Raw genomic sequence first — 24,337 nt, forward strand, 5'->3', positions numbered from 1 at the left:
ATTGTCATCATAAAGGGATAAAGGAATATAAGGCTTATGTAACAAGTAGATGTAGAGTGGATTGTAGCAACATATCAGCTGACTCCCAGCTCTAACTGCATCTTCTAAAGTGACTTGGAGCTTCAGAGCTCAGGAGAATGGGGTTAAGCTAGGTGCTCACTGATTACATGAACTGTGTAGTTATTCAAAATGTAGATGCCAAGTTGGGAAAAAAACTGAGATTTTTAGAAATGTCTTTGTTCTAAAGTATTTTTTAAAGAGTGCCAGAAAATTTTATTTTATTTTTCTTACAGCACTGGGAGGTGTTCAGAAAAGTTACAGAAGTTTTCATTTTAGTCCCGGCACTTCTTGGTCTCAAAGGAAACTTGGAAATGACATTGGCATCCAGATTATCCACTGCAGTAAGTTTTTTCCTACCTCAAATTATGTGTGTTACCTATACTGTTTCTCTCTGTTAAGGGAAACTTGTATCAGGAAAATATTTCTTTCTCTGATATGGTTCTGCACTTCAGGGCTGTGCTAAGTAATTATGCCTGATATCATATTCTGAAAGATTGTCTCATCTGATAATTATAGGCCCTCTTTTATCCCAGGAAGTAGTTACTTGCCTCCTTTGGTGCCAGGACATTCTGGTATTTATCATCAATGTTAAGGCATGGGGTAAATCAGATATTGAGATTCTTTGTGGTTCGATGGTTGATTGATTGATATTTAAACTTTCTGTAATTGTAGAAGTAATACATGCTTATTATAAAAACTAAAGAAAAGTGAAAAATATAAAAAAGAAAATCTAATTATCCACTTAGATGTAACCTCTACTAATATTTTGATACAGATTCTTCTATACCTGCATATGTATACTTAGATATAGTTAGGTATATCATAATGCAAATACATACTGTGTATTCTAAAAAAGAACTAGAATTCTGTATATTCTCTTTTATAATGTGATCTCCATTCAAAAATACATCATGATCATCTTTCCATATCAGTAAATGTAGATCCGTGTCATTGTTGACTATGTACTTTTCTGTTGTAATCTCTATTACAGTTTACTTCATCATCCATTACTGGATGTTTAAGCTCCTTCTAACAGTCTTCTGTTATAAACAAAGTTGTGATGAATATTCATTCTTGTACAAATATTTTTCTGTTCTTATTTTTTTAGGGCCAATTCTAGGATTGTAATTACTATGCAGAAAAAAGAAATCTGTACTTTTAAGTCTTTAGCTACATATTGCAAAATTATCATTCAAAAAGCATAAACAATTAAAAAAATACTGCCAGTAGCAGAGTTCTGAGTTATTTTTAGAAGCTCAAAAGGACATTGTTATCTTATTATAACGTTATTTTGGGGTTTGCCATCATGGAACCAAGTTATGGTTAAAACCCCGTAGCCAGTAAGGTTCACTTCAGAGAGCTATCTGCCTATGAAATGCTAGCCAAAACTTAACTAAGTCACCAGATAATGTTACTAATTGAAATTCCTTTAGTATATAAAGTTTTTTTCCTTTAAAGAGGATAGAGCAAGATAGAGTTGATCCATCTATCAGTTAGGAAAAAATTTAAGTATCTAAAGGCAACCAAGAAGTGGGAGCTGAAAACAGTGCTGTTGATGGGAGGACTCTCCACCCTCTGTCCCACTTCCCCTCTCCCCCTTTTTCCACCCAGGCAACTGTCAGTTTCCTAAAGTTTCTTGAGTAAAGCAGATGCTTGGAAAGAAATGCATCAAATAATGTTTTATTAATGTTACTAGTTTGCTTCATTGTTTCTTTTTTTTGGAGACGGGTCTTGTTGTTGCCCAGGCTGGAGTACAGTGGCGTGATCTCAGTTCACTGCAGCCTCTGCCTCCTGGGTTCAAGAATTCTCCTGCCTCAGCCTTCCAAGTAGCTGGAATTACAGGCATGCACCACCATGCCCAGTTAATTTTTGTATTTTTGGTAGAGATGGGGTTTCACCATGTTGGCCGGGCTGGTCTCGAACTCCTGACCTCACGTGATCCGCCTGCCTCGGCCTCCCAAAGTGCTGGCAATACAGGCGTGAGCCACTGTGCCTGGCCTGGTTTGCTTAATTAAGGGAAAATGGCTCATGTACCCTATGGAACTTTGTAAGTTCCTTCCTTATATAGTATATGAAAGGTCATATAGCTATATTTGCAGAGGACAATAATGAAATATCTGGTACTAGTGAGCTCTTATTATATGCCAGGTCCTTTGCTAACTGCTTTCCAGGGATATCTTATACCAACCCTATGGAATAAACACTATTATCCTGCTTTACAGAGGAGGAATTGAGGCTTAGAACAGTTGAGTAACTTTCCTGAGGACACAGTTCTACATATAGTGGAATAAGTCATATTCCAGAATAAGTCACATTCCATTCCTTTTACCTGCACAGAGTAACTCTGTCAGAGTTTATAAAATCAGTAAATAACAGCAGTAACAAAAACCTAATAACTTCCCCATGTACCTTGTAAGAATGATCTGCTAAGGTCTTGGTCTTAGCACCAATACATAATATTTTTGGTACTTAATATTTAAAATGTTTAAATGTTGTTCCGAACATTATTATTTACAGATATAATACCTTTCCGTGTAGTTAGTTGGTAAACTATAGATGATGTCTGGGAGTATCAGTCAGCCACTTAGGTAGAGCCAAACTCATAGAGTAGAATTACTTTGATAAATTCACTTTAGTTTATAGTATGTAGTCATTATAATTATTGAATATTAAAAGGACTGAAAAATAATAGGAGCTCCTTGGGCTAGAGAAGAAAAGTATACAATGAGCCTCGAATATCTTGTGGTGCCGGAAAGTAAAGAAGTGCTAAAAACGAAAAAAAAAAAAAAAAAAAAAAATAGGGACATGACAAAAGGATAACAAGTGACATACTGGCCAGGCCAAATCTTGGAAAATTGGAGCCATACAATAGATAATGAGAGTTACAGGTTATATATAACCCATGGAATAAAATAAGAATCCATTAGTCTATACATGAATAACAAGGCAGGCAAGGTCTCTGCTGTGATGGAATTTGCATAAATTTGGATATCAGTAAGGGAAGTGAAGAAAATCAAACAGGATAATGTGATGACGGATGATTCCTGAAGGCTATTTTATACAATGTGGTTGGGAAAGACTTCTCTGAGGAGGTATATGTAAGCTGGAACCTGAATAGTAAAAGTGAGTCAGCCATATGAGAATCTGATAAAAAATCAATCCAGGTTACTATTGTATTTAATAATTGTAACAATGTCAAATATTTATAAGCATTCTAGACAGTTGGGCTTTTAACATGCTTTTTAAGCATGTTAAATGCTTTGTTAAAAGCATTTTAAATGTTTTTTAAGCATTTAATAGATGGGCTTAGGGTGGCAATACAAATGGAGACCTATGTAACATATGTCTACATAGCTTAAAATTATACAACAAACTTATACACTTAAACATTTTCTCTTTCTGTCTACCTTGACAAATATATTCTTAGGAAGACCTGGAAGTCCAAGATCAGAGTTAGAATTTTTGGACTTCTTGGGTTCTGTTTTGGAACGTCGTGTTGTAGAGAGAGCCACTGAGCCACCCCCTGGTCTGAGGCCTGCCCCAATTCCCTTCCCACCCTTGGCAATATGTGCTGCACTTTGAAAGACCTCACACATACACCAGGCCCCATGTCTAAGCTCCATCTACACCTCCAACAAACACCCATCCCTTGGCGCTCCTGGGGTTGGTTGGCACCTAGTGGTGGCATGGTCTGCCTTCAGGAACACTAACTTGAGATACCTTGGTCTCAGGTATCTGGAGCATATGGTCTGAGATTTTTTTTTTTTTTTTTTTTTTTTGAGACGGAGTCTCGCTCTGTCGCCCAGGCTGGAGTGCAGTGGCCGGATCTCAGCTCACTGCAAGGTCCGCCTCCCGGGTTTACGCCATTCTCCTGCCTCAGCCTCCCGAGTAGCTGGGACTACAGGCACCCACCACCTCGCCCGGCTAGTTTTTTGTATTTTTTAGTAGAGACGGGGTTTCACTGTGTTAGCCAGGATGGTCTCGATCTCCTGATCTCGTGATCCGCCCGTCTCGGCCTCCCAAAGTGCTGGGATTACAGGCTTGAGCCACCGCGCCCAGCCGGTCTGAGATTTATATTTGTTCCTGTATCCCAGTATTTCCTTATATAATGGTGACATTTAGTGTCAGCTGAATGTTGATTTCAACATTTGACCATTTGGCATCCAGCTGCAATGTGTGTCAAGTATATCTCTAGCTTTTATCTTTAAGAAGAAAAAACAAAGAAACTTTTATGTAGTCTTACTGAGATTTTGAGAATTAGTGAAATTATATGCATGTGTTTCATCTTTTCCTACTTCTATTATGTTATAAGAACTGGTGGATTACCCTGCGTAGATAGAACTCAATCCAAGAGGCTTTTTGGCAGGAGATAGAGAATGAAGAGGCCTTGAGAAACAAAGGTGGGAAAATTTGAAGAAGAAAGTTATTTGAATGGGAGTTAAAAGGTGGCTTTAGTTTCATTTGTTGGAAAATGAACTTTGCTCTGATAAATATAGTTAAGCATACAAGAATTTAAGCAACTTGATAACTTTGGCAGGAAAAGTGAAGTTTTGGCTAGCTTACCTCAAAGAAAATATTTCGAAAGCATTGTTCTTGAGCATTATCCAGAATTTGTTTAAATCCAAATAATAGATTTAAAACACCAGTCTGTTTTGAAATAGGCCATGCTATAGGGAATCTGGTTAAAAAACAATATGTTGCAAATGATATTTGCTGTTTAATGTGATCACCTACTACCATTAAACCTGAATGAAGGTGAATTTAATCTTTTTTTAACCTTAGTTAATTTGTTGTGGTGTCTATATTTTACATTAGGTATTATTCTCAAATGTCTGGTTATATGTATCTGTCCATATTTAAGAGAAGGAGTCTCCAGAGCTGATTAGAAGCTCAGCACAGGGGAGAAACTTGCCATCTGTGGTCCCTACTCTGCTGCAGGGTGATCTAACAGCCTTTCTTTGGAGAGGTAGGGGTAGAGTTGCCAGATTCCATAGATTGAGAGCTGTGCTACTGATTAGAAGATAGTTCAGTCAAGGAAATAAGAAAATGTTATAAGGAAGTAAGAAAACGTAAATAAGAAGCGTTGAGGCCATTTGGGATAGGAATGTCCCAGGCAATGCAAAGGGCCAGAGGCAGGACTGTTGTTGGTATGTTAGATCAGTAGTTCTCACAGTGTGCTCTTCTGGTCAGCAGCATCCGCAACTTGTTAGAAATACAAATTCTCAGCCCCACTCCAAAACTACTAAATCAGAAACTCCAGAGGTGTGGCTCAGCAATCTAAATTTTAACACACTCTCCAGATGATTCTGATACACGTTGAGGTTTGAAAACCACTGTGTTAAATAAAGAGCATGGAGGCCAATAGGGCTGGGACCAAGAGAGCCAGGGGGCACAATTTTAGGGGATGAGCCAGAGACCAGATTATATATGGATTTGCCTACTTTGTGAGATAAGAAACCAATGGAAGGTTTTAAACAGAGGAGTTAATGTGATCTGATAGATATTTTTTAACAGATTAATTTGACTACTGCGTTGAGATATGGGTTTAGTGGGCCAAGGACTGAAGCGGGGAGACTGGTTGGGAGTCTGTTGCAATAATAGGTTAGAGATGATATTCAAGATGGTAACAGTGAATGTAGTGAGAGGTACTTGGAGTCCAGAATTAATTTTCAGAGAGAATCAACAGAATTGATAGATGGATTAACTGAAATTAAACACTAGGACCCATCACTAAAAATTCTTTCTGGATCTGAGAGGGGTAAAAGCAAACAAATTAGTAGATGGGAAAGTAGCAACTTGTGGTGCCAAGTTATGATAACATGGTGTATTCTTCTAGTTTATGGTGTTTTGATTGCTTAGAGAACTAGATCTCAAGTTTGCTGGGTAGAGAACTACAGTTCTGACAGAATGCTAGAGAAGTGTTGGGTGTATTTCAGTTCTGATACTCTATAGGCTGTTAAGAAACTCTAAGTTAATGACTTCTTGATTGCAAAATCCCCAAAGCCTCATCTTCTCTGAACTCTTCACCGATTATTCTCTAGTTGAAAACTTTATAGCCCTTGGCTTTGAGAGAGACCCCACTGTCTTCTCATTCTTCCAGCTCTTTCACCACTGCTTGTCAGTCTATGTCTTTTGTTTTTCTTTGCTCATCCTCTACATTTGAGGTTTTCTTGAAATTTTAGTACCTTGTTCTACATGTTCTTCCTCAGTAATTTCGTGGAGTCCAGCACTGCTTGCACATTGCTGTTCTCAGATCCATATCTCCAGACTCTTTCCTGACTTTGAGAGCTGAATTTTCAGTTGCCTGTTGGATACCACTCAATACATTCTAAACGAAACTCATTAGTTTCTCTTATTTCCAGTTATACTCTTTTTTCTGTATTTCTTATCAGTTTATTAACATTATCAATCATCTTGTCCCTCTTCACTCTCTATCCAGTTACTGTCCAGTCTATGAATTCTGCGTATGAAAGTCCTCTTTCTTTTTCCTTATGCCCCACCTGTCACCACCTTAATTTATTTGCCTGTTGTCTATAATTGGGACTACCGAAGCAGGTTTCTAACTGTACTCAGTGGTTCCAGGGAGAAGGGTGAATGAGTATAGTTTTTTTATTTTTTTTAACTTAAAGGAGTCACTATTTGAAAGCTGTTTTTTTTCATTTACGTGCCAAAAAAATGCTTTTGAACATTTTACATTTTTTATGTAGTATTTGTTTTCACTTGTAAAATTAGGAGAAAAATAATTATAGCTATAGAAGGCCAATCAATGGTTACTTTAATCTTTTTGCTCCATTCAAGGGTCCTTTCTCATTTTTTTGATTATCTGAAGGAGAATCAGGATAAATGAGCTTATAAGATTATAAGAAAGGCCTTTGGTAAGTATAAACATAAAGAACTTAAAACATAAGATATCATAAAATAGTCTACTCATTCAATCTGTGGAAGGTCAGTTGTTTTTAAAGCTTGTTATTCTATAAATCTAAAGACTAAACATTCACAGATAAAAAGATATTTCAATAAAATAGTTTTCCAGCCTGGGCAATGTGGTGAAATCTCATCTCTACAAAAAATAAAAAAATTAGCTGGGCTTGGTGACACACACCTGCGGTCTTAGCGACTTAGGAGGCTGAGGCAGGAGGATTGCTTGAGCCCAGGAGGAGGAGGTTGCAGTGAACTGAGATGGGGCCACAGCACTCCAGCCTGGGCAACAGAGTGAGACCCTGGTCTCAAAATAAATAAATAAATAAATAAATAAATAAATAAATAAAAGAGGTTTCTTATTTTTACAAGGGAATTAAAAAATGATGTATCCAAATCAACTTTATCTTGCCATCTTACTTGAGTCAAAACTTGTTTCTAAAGGTATGATGATTAACTTGAATAATTTTTTCCTGGATTTTAATCTTTTCAATAGTATATATGAAATTATAGTAGGTATTACAGATATATAATAGTAGTATATAATTAGAAAATGAACCAAGTACAATGATTCTATAAATTGTTGAGTTTTTCTGTTGTTTGAGGTCTAAAATTTTCAGCTTTTGAATGTTAGGTATAAAGGAGTCAAAAATGGTGTTCACTGCCCTAAAGACAGTATTTTTTTTTTTTTTTTTTGAGACGCAGTCTTGCTCTGTCACCCAGGCTGGAGTGCAGTGGCACGATCTCAGCTCACTGCAAGCTCTGCCTCCCAGGTTCATACCATTCTCCTGCCTCAGCCTCCTGAGTAGCTGGGACTACAGGCGACCACCACCACACCCGGCTAACTTTTTGTATTTTTAGTAGAGATGGGGTTTCACAATGTTAGCCAGGATGGTCTCGAACTCCTGACCTCGTGATCCACCCGCCTCGGCTTCCCAAAGTGCGGGGATTACAGGCGTGAGCCACCACGCCTGGCCCCAGTATTTTTTTAAAAAAAAGTTTGTGAAACTATTTCCCAGGAGTAAATCACCTAGCATGATTTGATTAGTACTTTTCTACTCTAGGCAAAACTGATTTCTATTGCCTCAAACCTCTTCTCAGAGAACACTTGATTATCTAAATTATTTAGTAACACTCTACCTTTCTCATTCATTAATTGCAAAAACATTTTCTGAGCCCTTACTATGTGCCAAGCACTGCTGTGTATGCCAGGAGATCAGTAATAAACAAAACAGAAAATATTTCTGCCTTTGTTGAGCTTACATTCCAGTGGAGGGATATGAGGGATATGAAGAAGCTGGCAAAATCTCTTCCCCTAATAATTTTAAGTTAGATTTGCAATTCATATTCTAAAAGTTCTAAAATAAAGGCAAATTAAAACCCAGATAATGATATTAATAACTATGGCACTATTTAGTTATAGTTACAATCGCAGTATTATTTCCTAAATTTGACATAATTCTGCATGTTCTTGTACAACTTGATTACTAGATACAAATGGAATTGCGTATTCCTGTTAGTTCCTCACTTTTTTTTTTTTTTTTTTTTTTTTTTTGAGACGGAGTCTCGCTCTGTCACCCAGGCTGGAGTGCAGTGGCCAGATCTCAGCTCACTGCAAGCTCCGCCTCCCGGGTTCACGCCATTCTCCTGCCTCAGCCTCCCGAGTAGCTGGGATTATAGGCGCCGCCACCTCGCCTGGCTAGGTTTTTGTATTTTTAGTAGAGACGGGGTTTCACCGTGTTAGCCAGGATGGTCTCGATCTCCTGACCTCGTGATCCGCCCGTCTTGGCCTCCCAAAGTGCTGGGATTACAGGCTTGAGCCACCGCGCCCGGCCAGTTCCTCACTTTAAAGTATCTTTCTTAAGTTATAAATATCAATTCCTAGCCATAGCTTTGTGTAGTAGAACTACTTATGTGTAATCGAAAACTGTGACAGTCCACTAGGTTTTTAATCAATTAGGGTTTCCTCCCCACCTTTTTTTTTTTTTTTTTTTGCAGCTTTATTGATATATAATAAACTGCAATTTTAAAGTCTACAGTTTGCTGAGTTTAGATATATAATATATACCTGTAAAAACTACCATCATAATCAAGAAAAGGAGCATATATATCATCTCTGTATATTCAGACAGATATTTGTGTGTGTTTTTTTCTGTACAATGTTTTATTATAAAATATTTCAAGCATACAAAAATATATAACAGTGTTTCTAATTCTAATTAATGGCAGAATGAAATGGTTGGGTGAAGTCTCCAGAGATTAACAATTATAAAATCTAGAAAACTATTTGAAGGCAATGGAAAGTGATCTGAATCTGGTAGAAAGTAGCATTTACCTTTAAAAGACTATACTACAATGAGTAAGAATTGCAAAGTTAGTGATGTTTTTGCCTGAGGGAATTCCCCTATCTTTGGATATCATATGGCAGAAAACTGATAGTCTTATTAGCTCAAAGCAGAGTTCAGAGCTGGCAGAGTGGCTGGGAATTAAGGAAGGAAATTCTAGAATTGCAGAAAAGGGGAGACCCAAAATCTGAGTGTAAGATCTGATGAAATATTTGGCCAAGTACTAAAGTGCGTATGCATAGGAATAACCTCAATGAGTCTGGTAACAACAACAACAACAACAACAATAAAGTAGGCAGAAATGTGAGACGAGCCTACACTTGAAAAACAAATGTACTGGTTAAGATTTCTGTGTTTGGTGACAGTCTTCTGTGACCTATGCATAGCTATAGTGGCAGAAAGTTGAAGTTTTAGTGGCTTGGATTATCAGACGACAGTGTTGGGAGCTGACAGAGCATATGGAAACTTATAAAGGAATCTCAGAAGCAAGAGAATTGCATGGAGAGTGAGCCCTGAAATCTGAGCATAAATTGTGCCCAAATCTTTGGTGGTGTAGTTTGCTTAAAGTGCACAGGTACAGAAGAGACTTTCAAAGGGCTATACTAAAAGGCATTTGTTGGTAGCTGAAAGAACCAAGCAGAGAGATGAGCTGCTTCACTCTATGGGAGAGACAAAAGCCTGTAGTGTGAGTCTGGGCAAGTTCACTGCCTATTAGAATGAAAGCTCAATTATCATCACAAGAGCATAACAGGATCCAGAGTCACTACAACGATATTATCTACACTGTCTGGTTTTTAACCCAAAATCACTAGATGTGGAAAGAAACCAAAAAGTGTGATTGATATTCAAGAAAAGTATGATTAATATTCAGTTAATGAAAAATGATTCCGATTGGGCCCAGATATTAGATTAATAGTCTTTAAAGCCACTAGTATGAATATGTTCAAACTAAAGGAAAATATGTTCAAATAATAGACAAATATGTTTCAATGAGTGATCAGATAGGGAGCCTTAAAAGAGGACTAGTAAGTATAAAAAAAGAATTAAATGGAAGGTCTGGAGTGAAGAGTGCCATTTTGCTTTCCCACCATCAGGTCAACTAATCTAATATCAGTAGACCTAGCAAAGGCCTTTATGCCAGCAATGAATGAGAGTTCCTGTTACTCTACATCATCACCAGCATTTGGTATTGTCAGTGTTCTGGCTTTTGGCTACTTTAATAGGTGTATAGTGCTATCTTGTCTTAATTTGCATTTCTCTGATGACATATGATATGAGCATCTTTTCAAATGCTTATTTGCCATTTGTATATCTTCTTTGGTGAGGTGTCTGTTAACATCTTTGACCCATTTTTTAAATTGGATTGTTTATTATTGTTGAGTTTTAAGAGTTCTTTGTGTCATTTGGATAGCAGCCCTTTATTAGATATTTCTTTTGCAAATATCTGTTTTTAAATAAAATGATTATACTGGCACTATATGTTCAGTGGTAAAAATTTGAAAAATTCACTAAAGGACAAAGTAAAAAATAGAAATTATCCATACACCGAACACTTGGAAGTAACAATGGTAACTTTCTGTTTTTTTAAAAAAAATCTGTTTTTTTGCACATATAGTTAATACATGTTTTTTAAGATAATACATCAATGAAGACTTTCAGTACCTTTGTCTCAAGTATTTATTCATTAAACGTATTTTTTCTAGTATTAATTGTAGTGGCTATATTTATAAATCTATAATTTCAAGGTCATCCAAGACCCCTTTTATATGTAGCTCCAATAAATCCTAAGTCTTGCTCATAACTAATATGTCTCAGTGTCAGATCTAAGTAACGTCTGTTTATGCAGAAGAAGGATTTGGGGGTTATAAAAACTAGAGATGACAGTTTCTACCTAAAGGCATTCAGATTCAAAAATTTTGAAACCACTGTGCTGGCCACACATAACACATCTTCAGGCTCTGGCCACCTCAGCTCTACTCTTTCCCAAAAAATTAGTTGATGTCTCTGCAAAAATATTGGTCTATTTTTCTAATACTTTAAGATATACATAATTTAAATAAAACTGGGTTATACAGAAGTCTTCACTAGATCATGCCCTATTATATTTTATCACCATCTAAGCTCTTGGTTTGTCTAGCTGGGCACCATCAGGTCAGCTAATCTAAAAAAGTAGGTCTAGCAAAGGCCTTTACACAGAACACTCATACTTCTCCCTCTCCACTTTAGAAAAAACTTAGATGGCTTATACTAACACTAAACCACTGGACAGTAGGATGGGTCAGCACAACTATTGGTGTAGTTTTTACAAGATGGAGGCAACAAAATCAATTTTCTGTGTCCTGCCATACCTCTATCCACATGCCAATGCAAGCCTATACTATACATATTTTCCCTAACAAGGTAAATTTGGGGCAACATTTCTCTTTAGTTTACTTTTTAAAAAAATCTTACTCTGGAAAATCTTTGCTTTATAAAAAAAGTTATTATTTATAAATATATTCTACATTTTATTTTTTATTTTATGCCATACATTGTTTTAATTTGTTATTTATTGTTTTATCTTAGACTAAGAAGAGTAAAGATTCAGAGACTTCTAGATTAGGAAGGGACTCAGAGAGTGTGATCTTCATTTATAAAATAAATTAATTGATTAATGCCACTCTAGAGATCATGAAAAAAAGCAAACTGATTAATTGAAAAAATGATGCTGGGTGTGGTGGCTCACTCCTGTAATCCCAGCACTTTGGGAGGCCAAGACAGGCAAATCACTTGAGGCTGGGATTTCAAGACCAGCCTGGCCAATGTGGTGAAACCCTGTCTCTACTAAAATACACGAATTAGCTGGGCATGGCGGTGGGCACCTGTAATCACAGCTACTTGGGAGTCGGAGGCAGGAGAATCACTTGAACCTGGGAAGTGGAGGTTGCAGTGAGCTGAGATCATGCCACTGCATTCCAGCCTGGGTGACAGGGTAAGACTCTGTCTCAAAAAAAGAAAAGAAAAGAAAAAGAAAAGAAAAGGGTCACTTTGGGTTTGGTCAGGAAAACAGAGCCATGGTATGTATTGAATCAATAGGGAATTTAATAGAGAAATTAGGGGTTACATGATTGTAGGAGAAGTTGGAGAAATGAAGATCTGTGGTAGGAAACTCAGAGAAACTGCCTGAAGCCCTGAAGCAGGAAAGAAAGCCATGCATGCATTACAGCAAGGAAGTCTGGACACCTGTGTGTCTGATCACCTTCCAAAAATAATAGCCTCTGCTTCACTGGTGACTTCCAAGTCTTAGGCAAGTTCTTCTCACTGGTAGACTGTTACCTGAAGCTATAGGGGAGGGGATTTTGGGGAATGTAGTTACAAGCCTTAGAAGGGACTGGTGGTGATAGTGCCAAATTAATGTGGCACAGTTGCAAACCCAATTCATAGCACTCATTCATTCTCTAACTCCTATCTTTCTTGATCTTTTCCTAGACCTGAATATGTGTATGTCTCCATTGGTTATTAAGCAACCCTGGAGTCTTGATGTCTTATACTTTTTCATGGAATCATTTTAGATTGCTTCCTATAGATAAGAGTTATTATATAGATAAGAGTTATTTAAAAATAAGACTAATTTCACTCATTCCTATTTCTTGAACTCTAAACCTGAGGTAGGTTAACTCTGTAAACATTGCTTGTACCTTATTACTCTCTTGAGCAAAGCCCCAGGTTGTTAGAACTACAAACATGAATTTCACCAATGATTTAGATTCCCAGTCTTAGTAAAGAAATATGTAAATAAAGACTGCATTAATAATTATTCTGAAATACTGAGAAATCTCAATATTTGCATTTGCTGGGTGCTTTGAGACTAAAGTCCACAGTGAGATTACAGAATAGAATCTGTTTTCCAGATTGATAGAGGAAATGTTTATATAACTCTTAACCTGCTTGTCTAAAGCCAGTGACCTAAACTGTAGTCTGTACCTGGTTAAAACTACCCATGAATACAACCCTTACTTACCTTCCTCTTTATCCATTTTTCTATAGATCATTTGAAAGTCTTTCATGACCAAGCTCATCATGAGTAATTGAAATGCAACTCAGTGTAGTGTTTTTACTAAATGATCGTTCATTGCTTTCCAAACAACTACATTAGAAAAACTTGGCAGATTTGGAAATATACTTTTTGAATCCTAAGTGGTTGAGAAATATGAATTAGCTCACAGAGCAATTGAGTATGTAAGTGATAATATTATTTTGGAGAGTGTTCTTCCATTTAGCAGAAAGATGTGTAAAATTTAATAGTTGAGGTACATGATCAAAATTTATTTGTAAATTAATGAATTTTATTGCTAACAGTTTTAGTCACGACTCAAATATAAATTGTATACATGTGAATGATTTGTTTATATCTTGTTTTTTGGGCCAATAATTCTTCAAGTTACATTAGTTTTATAATTTGGAATTAACTGCTAGTGGATCAAAATTATGTAATTATTTACAATGGACCTCAATACACAAAATTTGGCATACTAAGATGATGCATGATGATGCTAGTTGTAAGTTAACAACAGTAAGTGGGTAATACTAACGGGTCCACTAGTTCTTGTAAGACAGGTAAGTAAAAAAAAAATTTTTTCTCTAAACATGTTAGGCAAACCTAGCATTAGCTGAAAGGCTGGTAGTGAATTCAGAATTAATTTCAAAGCACAATGTGAGCTCATTGGATTTACTGAATAATTATTTGGGGCTTTAAGATTTCATGTGCTGTTTGAACACAGCACAGAGCATGTAGATTTTCTTCAGTGATACATGAAAATATCCATTTTAACAGGTAAATATTGGAAAGATGGATTCGCCCATTGAAAAGTGGAACCTAATAATTGGCAACCTGGCTTTAAAGCAGGTAAGTGGTACACATATTTGTTTACAGATCTTGGGTGTACAAATTTTGAGTGTTATCTATAAGATTGTTGTAAATTTTAGTACTGTGAGTCTACCCTTTGTTTTCAGATACACCAAAACAGTAATTTAGTACCTTGAAAAAGTGATGGAGTAAATGGATACCCATGACCTCTGAAAGCTATTCTTTGTTTAGAAACTAGTTTTTACAAATATGAAAAATATATACAAAATATGGAAAAAATATACAAAATATTGTCTATCATAAGTGTGTGATAGAGCCAGAATTTGCATTAATATATCTGTTTAGTACATATTTAACACTTCATTAAGTGCTATTTTTTTTTACTTTGCTATTTAAAGATAAACAGTTCTTTTCTATGTATTATGGTCAGATATTTGTTTGTTTTCCTTAATTTGTTAATGTTACTAGTATTAATATACACAATACAGTAGTTTACCAATTACATATACACTGAACTGTGAAGTGTAGATTGTGTATAATCTACAACTCTTTCTAACCTTAGGTGAATATCTCTTTTTCTTCTTCCTTCACCTTCTCTTACCCCTAAGACTGAAGACTGCGGCTACCCCTAGTAATTCTCTAGCTAATGTGAGCTTAGGGAATGCACACTAATTTTGATACTAGCTCAGCTAGGACATAATGTTGTGAACCTGGTTGCACGAACAGAATTTCATGTAATTCAAGGACAAAGAAACAAAGCACACTTTTTGAATATGTGTATAAGTGCTTGTGAGATCACAGACGTGGAAATAGGAAAATCTGCGATCTGACCTCAGCTTTAACATTAAACAATTTATAACCTTTGTTAATCGATTTGACTTTTCCGGACTTCACTTTTCTCTTTTATTTTTTTTTCTTTGAAATAAATTTTTGTTTTATTTATTTATTTTTTTTGAGGCCGGGTCTTGCTCTGTTGCCCAGGCTGGAGTGCAGTAGCGCAATCATGGCTCACTGCAGCCTTGACCTCCTGGGCTCAAGTGATTCTCCCACCTTAGCCCCCTGAGTAGCTGGGACTACAGGTACGCGCCACCACGCCTGGTTAATTTTTGTACTTTTTGTAGAGAGGGGGTTTCGCCATGTTGTCCAGACTGGTCTTTTCTTTCAATTTTTAATTTTTGTGGATACATAGTAGGTGTATATATTCATGGGGTACATGAGATGTTTTGATACAGGCTGCAATGCATAACAATCACATCATCTAAAATGGTATATCTGTCCCCCCAGCATTTATCCTTTGTGTTACAACAATCCAATTATACTCTTGTAGTTATACTTTAACGTAAAATTGAATTATTATTGACTGAAGTCACCTTGTTGTGCTATCAAATACTAGGTCTTATTCAATTTTTTTGTACTCATTAACCATCCCTACCTCCCCCACACTCTCCTACTACCCTTCCCAGCCTCTAGCAACCATCCTTCTACTCTCTAGCTCCATGAGTTCAATTGTTTTGAAATTTAGATCCCGCAAATAAGTGAGAACATCCAATGTTTGTTTTCCTGCTCAGCTTATTTCACTTAGCATAATGACCTCCAGTTCCATCTGTGTTGTTGCAAATGACAAGATGTCATTCTTTTTTATGGCTAAATAGTGCTCCATTGTGTATAAGTACACATTTTATTTATCCATTCATCTGTTGATGGACACTTAGGTTGCTTCCAAATCTTGGCCATTGTGAACAGTGCTGCAACAAACATGGAAGTGCAAGTATCTCTTCAACATACAGATTTCCTTTATTTGGGATTGTATACTCAGCAGCAGGATTATTGGATCATATGGTAGCTGTATTTTTAGTTTTTTGAGGAACCTCCAAACTGTTCTCCATAGTGCTTGTGCTATTTACATTCCCACCAACAGTGTACGAGGGTTCCCTTTTCTCCACATCCTCACCAGCATTTGTTATTGCCTGTCCTTTGGATAAAAGCCATTTCAACTGGGGTGAGATGATATCTCTTTGTAGTTTTGATTTGCATTTCTGTGACCATCAGTGATGTTGAGCACCTTTTCATATACCTGTTTGGATTTGTATGTCTTCTTTTGAGAAATATCTATTCAGATCTTTTGCCTGTTTTAAAATCAGATTATTAGATTTTTTTTCCTATATATTTGTTTGAGCTCCCTATATATTCTGGTTATGAATCGTTTGCCAGATGGGTAGTTTGCAAATATTTTCTCCCATTCTGTGGGTTGTCTCTTCACTTTGTTGATTGTTTCCTTTGCTGTGCAGAAGGTTTTAAACTTGATGTGGTCCCATTTGTCCATTTTTGCTTTGGTTGCCTGTGCTGGTGGGATATTACTCAATGTATTTTGCCCAGACCAATGTCCTGGAGAGTGCCCCTGATGTTTTTGTGTAGTGGTTTTATAGTTTGAGGTCTTAGATTCAAGTCTTTAATCCATTTTGATTTGATTTTTGTAGATGGTGAGAGATAGGGGTCTCATTTCTTCTGCATATGGATATCCAATTTTCTTAGCACCACTTATTAAAAAGACTGCCTTTACCTCAGTGTATGTTCTTGGCACTTTTGGAAAAATGAGTTCACTGTAGATATATGGATTTGTTTCTGGTTTCTCTATGCTCTTCCATTGGTTTTTGTCTGTTTTTATGCCAGTGCTGTCTTTTGGTTACTGTAGCTCTGTAGTATAATTTGAAGTCAGGTAATGTGATTCCTCCAGTTTTGTTCTTTTTACTTAAGATAGTTTTGACTATTTCGGAGTCTTTTGTGATGTCACATAAATGTTAGGATTTTTTTTTTCTATATCTGTAGAGAATGTCTTTGGCATTTTGGTAGGGATTACATTGAATCTGTAGATTGCTTTAGGTAGTATGGACATTTTAACAGTATTGGTTCTTCTAATCCATGAACATAGAATATCTTTACACTTTTTGGTGTCCTCTTCAATTTCTTGCATCAATATTTTATAGTTTTTTTTTTTTTCAAGACGAGTTCTTGTCCTGTTGCCCAGGCTGCCAGGCTGGAGTGCAGTGGCACGATCTCAGCTCACTGGAGCCTCTGCCTCCTGGGTTCAAGCAATTCTCCCACCTCAGCTGGGATTATCAGGCACACCACCATGCCCAGCTAATTTTTGCATTTTTAGTAGAGACGGGGTTTCACCATGTTAGCCAGGCTGGTCTCGAACTCCTGACCTCATGTAATCCACCCACCTCAGCTTCCCAAAGTCCTGGGATTACAGGTATGAGCCACTGTGCCCAGCCTGTTTTATAGTTTTTATTGTAGAGATCTTTTATGTCTTTGGTTATTTCTAGCTCTATCTTATTTTACTTGCAGCTATTGTAAGTGGGATTAATTTCTTTTTCAGATTATTCACTGTTGGCATATAGAAATGCTACTGATTCTTGTGTGTTGATTTTGTATCCTACAATTTTACTGAATTTATCAGTTCTGATAGCATTTTGGTGGAGTCTTTAGGTTTTTCCAAATATAAGATTATATCTTCTGTAAATAAGGATAATTTGACTTCTTTCTTTCCAATGTAGATGCCCTTTCTTTCTTTCTCTTGCTTTAGGTAGGACTTATAGTAGTATGTTAAATAACAGTGGTGAAAATCTTCTCTTCTAAATATCATCATTGTATTAGAGATGTCTAAGATCTTTTTCAGCTTGAAATTGTAGGAATCTATGCAGGGTTAATAATCAAAATATTTAACAACCAGTAGAGTACTGTAAATAATATATAAAATTTGAAAATATATTCCATTTATTTTTAAATACCCTAAACTCTTACAAAGTAATATGAGTTGTAGTATAAATGATTTGTCAAATTATTCTAATAATTTTCATCTCAGCTTTTCATTTGTCCTCCCATTCTTAGTCTTCACTTTTCCTTTATCATCCTCTGTCCCTGCGACTGTCAGTCAAGATGGGAGTCAGACATGGCTAGGAATTCACTGATTCTAGTTGCCATAGCCCGAAGCCTGTGTCTGTATGTGCCTTACTCCGCCAAGGATGTATGAAGAACAGGGAACCCCAACCAGGCCCCTCAGGACACACCTGGTGCCAGCCAGTGAGGCAGCAGTTGGTTGAAGTCCAGTCATAAGTAGACAAAAGCGAGAAGAAAAGAAAATGGAGCGGTGGGGGTAGTGGTTGGGAGAGAGAGTTTTTTCTTCCTGAGGCTTCTTTTGCTAACACTTGTGAAGGAGTAGATGATGAGTGTGGGGAGGGGAGTAGGATGGGCTTGCACAAGTCTCCTCTGCCTAGATACTGACCATGGAGGGTAGAAAGAGAGAAGGGTAGAAAGCACAGAGGAGGCCCACACTGCCACTTGCTCAGGGGTGTGCTCTTCTCACTATTAAATGGAGTCCCAGGCAGATCGCCTGTCACAGATTTCTTCACGATTGTACAGAATGGCCTCCTGGACCAAATACATATATAAGTAGTCAAATAAAGCAAAGTCTCCAGTCCTACATGAGGAACTGTTGCCTCACCAGGAGGGACATGTCCTGTACGAACATCTCTTCAGGCCTATGGCCCCTATCAACCTTCCCATCTACTACTTGAACCCAGACTTTGCTTTCTCTTGGGTACAATTAGTCATTTTTCAGTTAGTCATTCTTTTGCAGGTTTCCAGAATAGGACTTCCTCATCTCAGTTGTGTGCTTTTATTTTCTCAGAAATTGATAGATTTATATATATATACATCATGATGTCTGCAGTAGGCTCTCTAGCTCTGTGTTCCAATGTCAAGCCAGACAGGACTTGGAATCATAGTGCTAGAATTTATATTATAAATTAATTTTACTGCTTTAAAGTGTAATTACATTATTTACTAACCAGAATGAAAATACTGAAATATTTTAACTGCTACACTCATCATGGTGCTTATTAGTTTGAATCTCAGCTCTGAATCTGTGGATGACATGGGACTGGAGTCCAGGATATCTGGTCTCTGTAGTCCTGGCTCTTCTGGTGATTTACTGTATGACTACTTTAGGAATTTTTTGCTTGTAGTCCTTAATTCCAGCACATGGATAGGCTTCAGAGAGTCCATGAACACCAAGAAATTCTACTCAAAATACTGAGTGCCTCTGTGTTTGCCTAGAGAAAGAGAACTCTATTCTATGGAGTTTTTTTTTTTTAATTAATTAATTAATTTATTTATTTTTTGAGACGGAGTCTCGCTCTGTCGCCCAGGCTGGAGTGCAGTGGCCCTATCTCAGCTCACTGCAAGCTCCGCCTCCCGGGTTCACGCCATTCTCCTGCCTCAGCCTCTCGAGTAGCTGGGACTACAGGCGCCCGCCATCTCGCCCGGCTGGTTTTTTGTATTTTAGTAGAGACGGGGTTTCACCGTGTTAGCCAGGATGGTCTCGATCTTCTGACCTCGTGATCCGCCCGTCTCGGCCTCCCAAAGTGCTGGGATTACAGGCTTGAGCCACCGCGCCCAGCCTTCTATAGAGTTTTTACCAGATTGTCAAAGGAGTCCATGACACAAACTCATCAGTGCAATAGATGATTCCCTTAGGGTTTCTTTTAGTTCTGACATCTTACTAATCTGAAGCTGAGTTAGCGGTCAGTGTTATTTCTTAGTCACAGGTTTTTTGTGTGTTGCTTTATGTCAGCACTGTGGAAAGCATTTTATATATTTATATAATTAATTTAAATCCCAAAGTTTGAGGTTATCATTGTTGTCTTACTGTTTAGGAACTGAAATTTTCATAGCACTAATCACAGTTGTGCTTATTTGTGAGGTTATTTTCAAATGTTTGTCTCTCCCACTGACCAAGAGCTCTGTGAGTTCAGAGAATAATGTACGTTGACCACTGCTGTAGCCCAACACAAAACATAGCACATTATACGTAGTAGAATCTAAATAAATACTCATTGAATTAATGAATTTAAGTATTTGCTACAAGATTAAGTGCTAGAACCAGGAGTCAAACTTCTATATTTCTATTATAAAATCCAATCTCTTGCCAACACTGCCTCTAGAGTCAGACTTCAGATGTGTGGATTGGGTACTTCTCAGTCTGAAGGTGGCATTTTCTTAGGTGATCTATTAATTATGCCATCAGCATCACTTGGGGTGCTTGTTAAAAACAGATTCCTGGATTCCATTCCATACCTGTTGTCACCAGATCATTAGGGCAGTTTGAGAACCCACCATCTTAGGGAATATTAAAACCAAAATATAGTAACTACTCTAAAAGGTAATGTAGCTCAATTATTATATGCAATACTTTTTTTGACTTTTTGTAGTAATATTTACATAATCAAAATTTTTAAATGTGTTTTTAAAGTGAATAATTCAGTTGGATTTATGAAAAACTTTTCAGGTTCAGGCAACAGTAGTTGGTTTTCTAGCAGCTGTGGCAGCAATTATATTGGGCTGGATTCCAGAAGGAAAATATTACCTTGATCATTCCATACTTTTGTGCTCTAGCAGTGTGGCAACTGCCTTCATTGCATCTCTTCTGCAGGGTGAGTGAATTTATAAATGTCTACTCTATAGCCTTTTACATTTAAACAGTTTATTTCTTAAGATGACTATTTTTATTTAAATGATACTTATTATGAAAGCAACAGAAAAAAAACTTATCTACAAACTTAAAAAAATGCCTTAATTATTCCAGATATATTTACATTTTATTATTTATAAACCTTAGTGTACAACAGGCTTTTCTGAGGTTGTCTCCTGACCTTAGATACTCTGTTATAGTTCCCCCAAAACATCAGGAAAACTGTCTAAACATTGATTTGTTTCTGTAAGTTAAATTAATTGGGAAACTCCTTTCTGGACATCATGCAGGGGATTTACTGGCTTGTCACTTGAGTAACAAGTGTTCCAGGAATTCTGGGTTTCAAAAGCTGTCCTCTGTTGAAATTTTTTTGTTTCAGATTTCAAGAAAAATTTCTTCCGTTTCTGTGGCAATACAAATACAACCTTATACTTAAGACAGTATATTGTTGGCTATAGAATTTTCAAGGGCCAGAAGGTTTTAAAAATTAACTACTTTAGAACTTCTATTTTGGTTATTTTTCTTTATATTTATTAGTATGAACTTTACACTAGAGAATTAGCTTATTGTGGAATCAAAATCATAAAGAGTTTGTTCTTTTTATTTTGTAATTGTCATTTTCTTGCCCTTATATCACCAGCAAAGTTTAAAATGGATTATTGTCACATTAGGTGATCATACAATGCAGCTAACTTTTTTGGCTAGGTTCTGGGAATTTAGGGAATCTTATTAAAATTATGACTTGACTTCCAAAATATTTTCAAGCATTTTGTTTTAGTACTTTAATTGTATCGGGGTAGTTTCTTGTCTTTATAAAGAATTACTACAATTGAATAGAGTTAACATTGACCAAAGCAGAGTAAAATCAAGCTATCGAAAAATTAAATTTTTGCTACAAAAAAAATTATACCATCAGCATGCTAATTTTTAGGCTCATTTGCTTCTTCTTTCTTTCTGATTTTATTTCATTTAGAAAGTGTCATTTAAAATTGTTCAGTCTAACAAGTATTTGAAAGCTTTTCAAAACTACCAAAAATTCAGAATTTTAAAATGTATTTGTTTAAAGCTTCTTACTTTGAATAATGTGTGTTCTAATTTTATGATAACCTGACCTTTATAAGCACTTTAGTATATGTAAAGTAGAAACTCTTAGCCATATTTGTAGGTGAGAAAACTTAGGTAAGGTGACTTGTCCAATCTGATCAACTTGTTACCAGTCGAATCAGAACTAAAACACAAGTTTCCTGACTCTTAGCTCTTTCCACTGGACTATGATACATACAAAATGTTTGTTTTCAGCTGAAAAGATATAGATGATACTATGTATAGGAGAACTTCCCATATACATCTTCAAATATGCTTTTTGGAAAAAAATTCTAAGCAATTACATTTTGCTTGATTATTGCATAATGCATTTTTTTTAAAGTTTTCTGCTATAGCTTTTTTTTTTTTTCAATGATATTATGGGAAAGGTAAGTCTCTAGCAATTTAAAAAGCCTCCAGAATACTAAAATGTAAGGCACTTGTTTGATGCAGGACAAAAATTCTGCTTATTAAAATTTTGGCTTTAATAGGTAGAGTAAAAAACACTGGGCTACAGTCATAAGCTATGTGACTTTAGGCAAGAATTTAAGCCCTACTCTATAGGACCTCAGTTTTATTATCTATAAAGTGAGTATGCTGGAACAAAAACATTTAGAGTCATTTTAACTCAAAGTGCAGTGAGATTCTGTTATTTTTTTCTCCACAGCCATATTTAGACTTTCATATTGATTTGTGGTTAGCACATTTAAAGTTTTCTCTTTACTACATCCTCTTAATGAGTATCTTGGTGTGACAAAATCTACACAATTTAGTGTGAATAAAAATGTTAATAGTTTTATCCCATTTGTATGATTTAAGAAAATTAGAATGTAAAAGTACAAGTACACAGTTAAATTTTCATCTTTTATTCTCTTGTAGGTTTATAGACAGAAACTTCAGGTTTAAAGAATATCTTTTACAAAGACTGTTTCTTGTGTTCTGGCCTTCAGTGTTTTAAAATTTAATTATGTGCTGCTGCTTAATACTTCAACGTCTTTAAATAATAAAACGAAACAAGCATTTCTAGCTGCCATATGTGAACAAATCTAGTTTTGTTGGTCTTCTTCCCAGGTGTTGTACATATACATATGACTCACCTTTTTTTAAATGTTTTCATACTTTTTGAGGGTTAAAATTAAAACCTTTGGATTCATTACACACAAATACATTCTATCTAAGATATACATGTCACTTAATTTGAAATTTTAGCTTTAACATAATTTTAGTAGCTTTCTGGCCTCTAAATGCAACACTGAACTTCTTAAATTTTCTAAGATCCCCACTTGAAGTTTGTTGAAAGGCATTTTGCCAAAGCATTCGAGTAAATGTTTTGTTTGCTTTAGTCAGCTTATCTAAGCGGTCTAACTGGAACTGATTGGCTATTTGTCTATCCTACACATATTGGTATTTGGAGGATTGATTTTCTTTAAATCATAGCCTAAAAAGCAATGAACATTCTTTCTTCTAGGAATAATAATGGTTGGGGTTATTGTTGGTTCAAAGAAGACTGGTATAAATCCTGATAATGTTGCTACACCCATTGCTGCTAGTTTTGGCGACCTTATAACTCTTGCCATATTGGCTTGGATAAGTCAGGGCTTATACTCCTGTCTTGGTAAGTTGATTTAAAACTAAATATTGTGTGTTGTCTCAAGTCTCTTTAAATAAATATCATTGCAGCAATGCCATGAATCCATGGTAGCCTTCATTTGCATTAGAACTGTTGTTGAGACTGATTAGGATAACTATCATTTGTTTTATACCTGCTATGTGTTATGGTTCCCACTTTTTTTTTCTCATAGAGTTTAAAACTCTGTAAAATAAGGATTATCATCTCTAATTTTAGATGAGAAAACCAAGGATCACAGAAGTTACGTATATTACCCAAGTTTATACAACTGCTAGTAAAAAAGCTGAACACAGGCTTATCATACTTTGTGATTTCTGTCCTTTCCTCTAAATGTACAGCAGCTAGGAGTCAACTTTCAGTGTTCTTTGCCTAGAATCATCTCAGAATATAAGCTTATAAGTGGTACTTAAAACTTACCAATGGAATGTTTTTTCCCCATTAGAAACCCACACCAATAAGTAGCTTCATGGCTACTAACAAAAAGGAAAAAAAATCACCACAAAAATTAGACTGAATGCTGTATAAAGTTGGAGCCTTATATATAATTCCTGATAAATAGTGATAGAATATTTATGGAATCTAATGAGTTGTTTTAATGCAAATTTGTGTTCTGGGTAAATGTAAATGAATATGATCTGTGAGCGTTGATTAAATGCTAAAAGTTCGTTGTGGTTTTATTATTTTTAGATGCCAAATTAAAGAAAACAGGAACTTACAGTAATACAAGAAAAAAACATGAGTATATATGCCAAGCCAGAGGCTAACATTTATTCACATATCCTCACATATGTTCATCAGTTCTATACAGATTTATGGTATACCTTAAAATAAATCTAAAGCATATTTCATTTGAAAAAGTAAGAGTCTCAGATATATGTTCTTGAAATAAAGGACTTTAACCAACCAAAGGCAATAGTTTTCTG

At 36.1% G+C, this 24,337-nt stretch overlaps 1 protein-coding gene across 4 annotated transcripts in view; it reads left to right on the forward strand.

Moving 5' to 3' along the window:
• Positions 1 to 24,337, forward strand: part of SLC41A2 (solute carrier family 41 member 2) — a 145,340-nt gene that overhangs the window by 47,506 nt on the left and 73,497 nt on the right. For all 4 annotated transcript variants that reach the window (XM_030939674.1, XM_030939673.1, XM_010357302.2 and 1 more), the window contains exons 3-6: positions 294 to 401; positions 14,137 to 14,208; positions 20,519 to 20,663; positions 23,253 to 23,399. In XM_030939674.1, coding sequence (XP_030795534.1) covers positions 294 to 401; positions 14,137 to 14,208; positions 20,519 to 20,663; positions 23,253 to 23,399 — 472 coding nt within the window. The remainder of the gene's footprint in view (positions 1 to 293; positions 402 to 14,136; positions 14,209 to 20,518; positions 20,664 to 23,252; positions 23,400 to 24,337) is intronic.

This window comes from Rhinopithecus roxellana, chromosome 10 (assembly GCF_007565055.1).
Source record: "Rhinopithecus roxellana isolate Shanxi Qingling chromosome 10, ASM756505v1, whole genome shotgun sequence".
In the NCBI taxonomy this organism is placed as follows: domain Eukaryota; kingdom Metazoa; phylum Chordata; class Mammalia; order Primates; family Cercopithecidae; genus Rhinopithecus; species Rhinopithecus roxellana.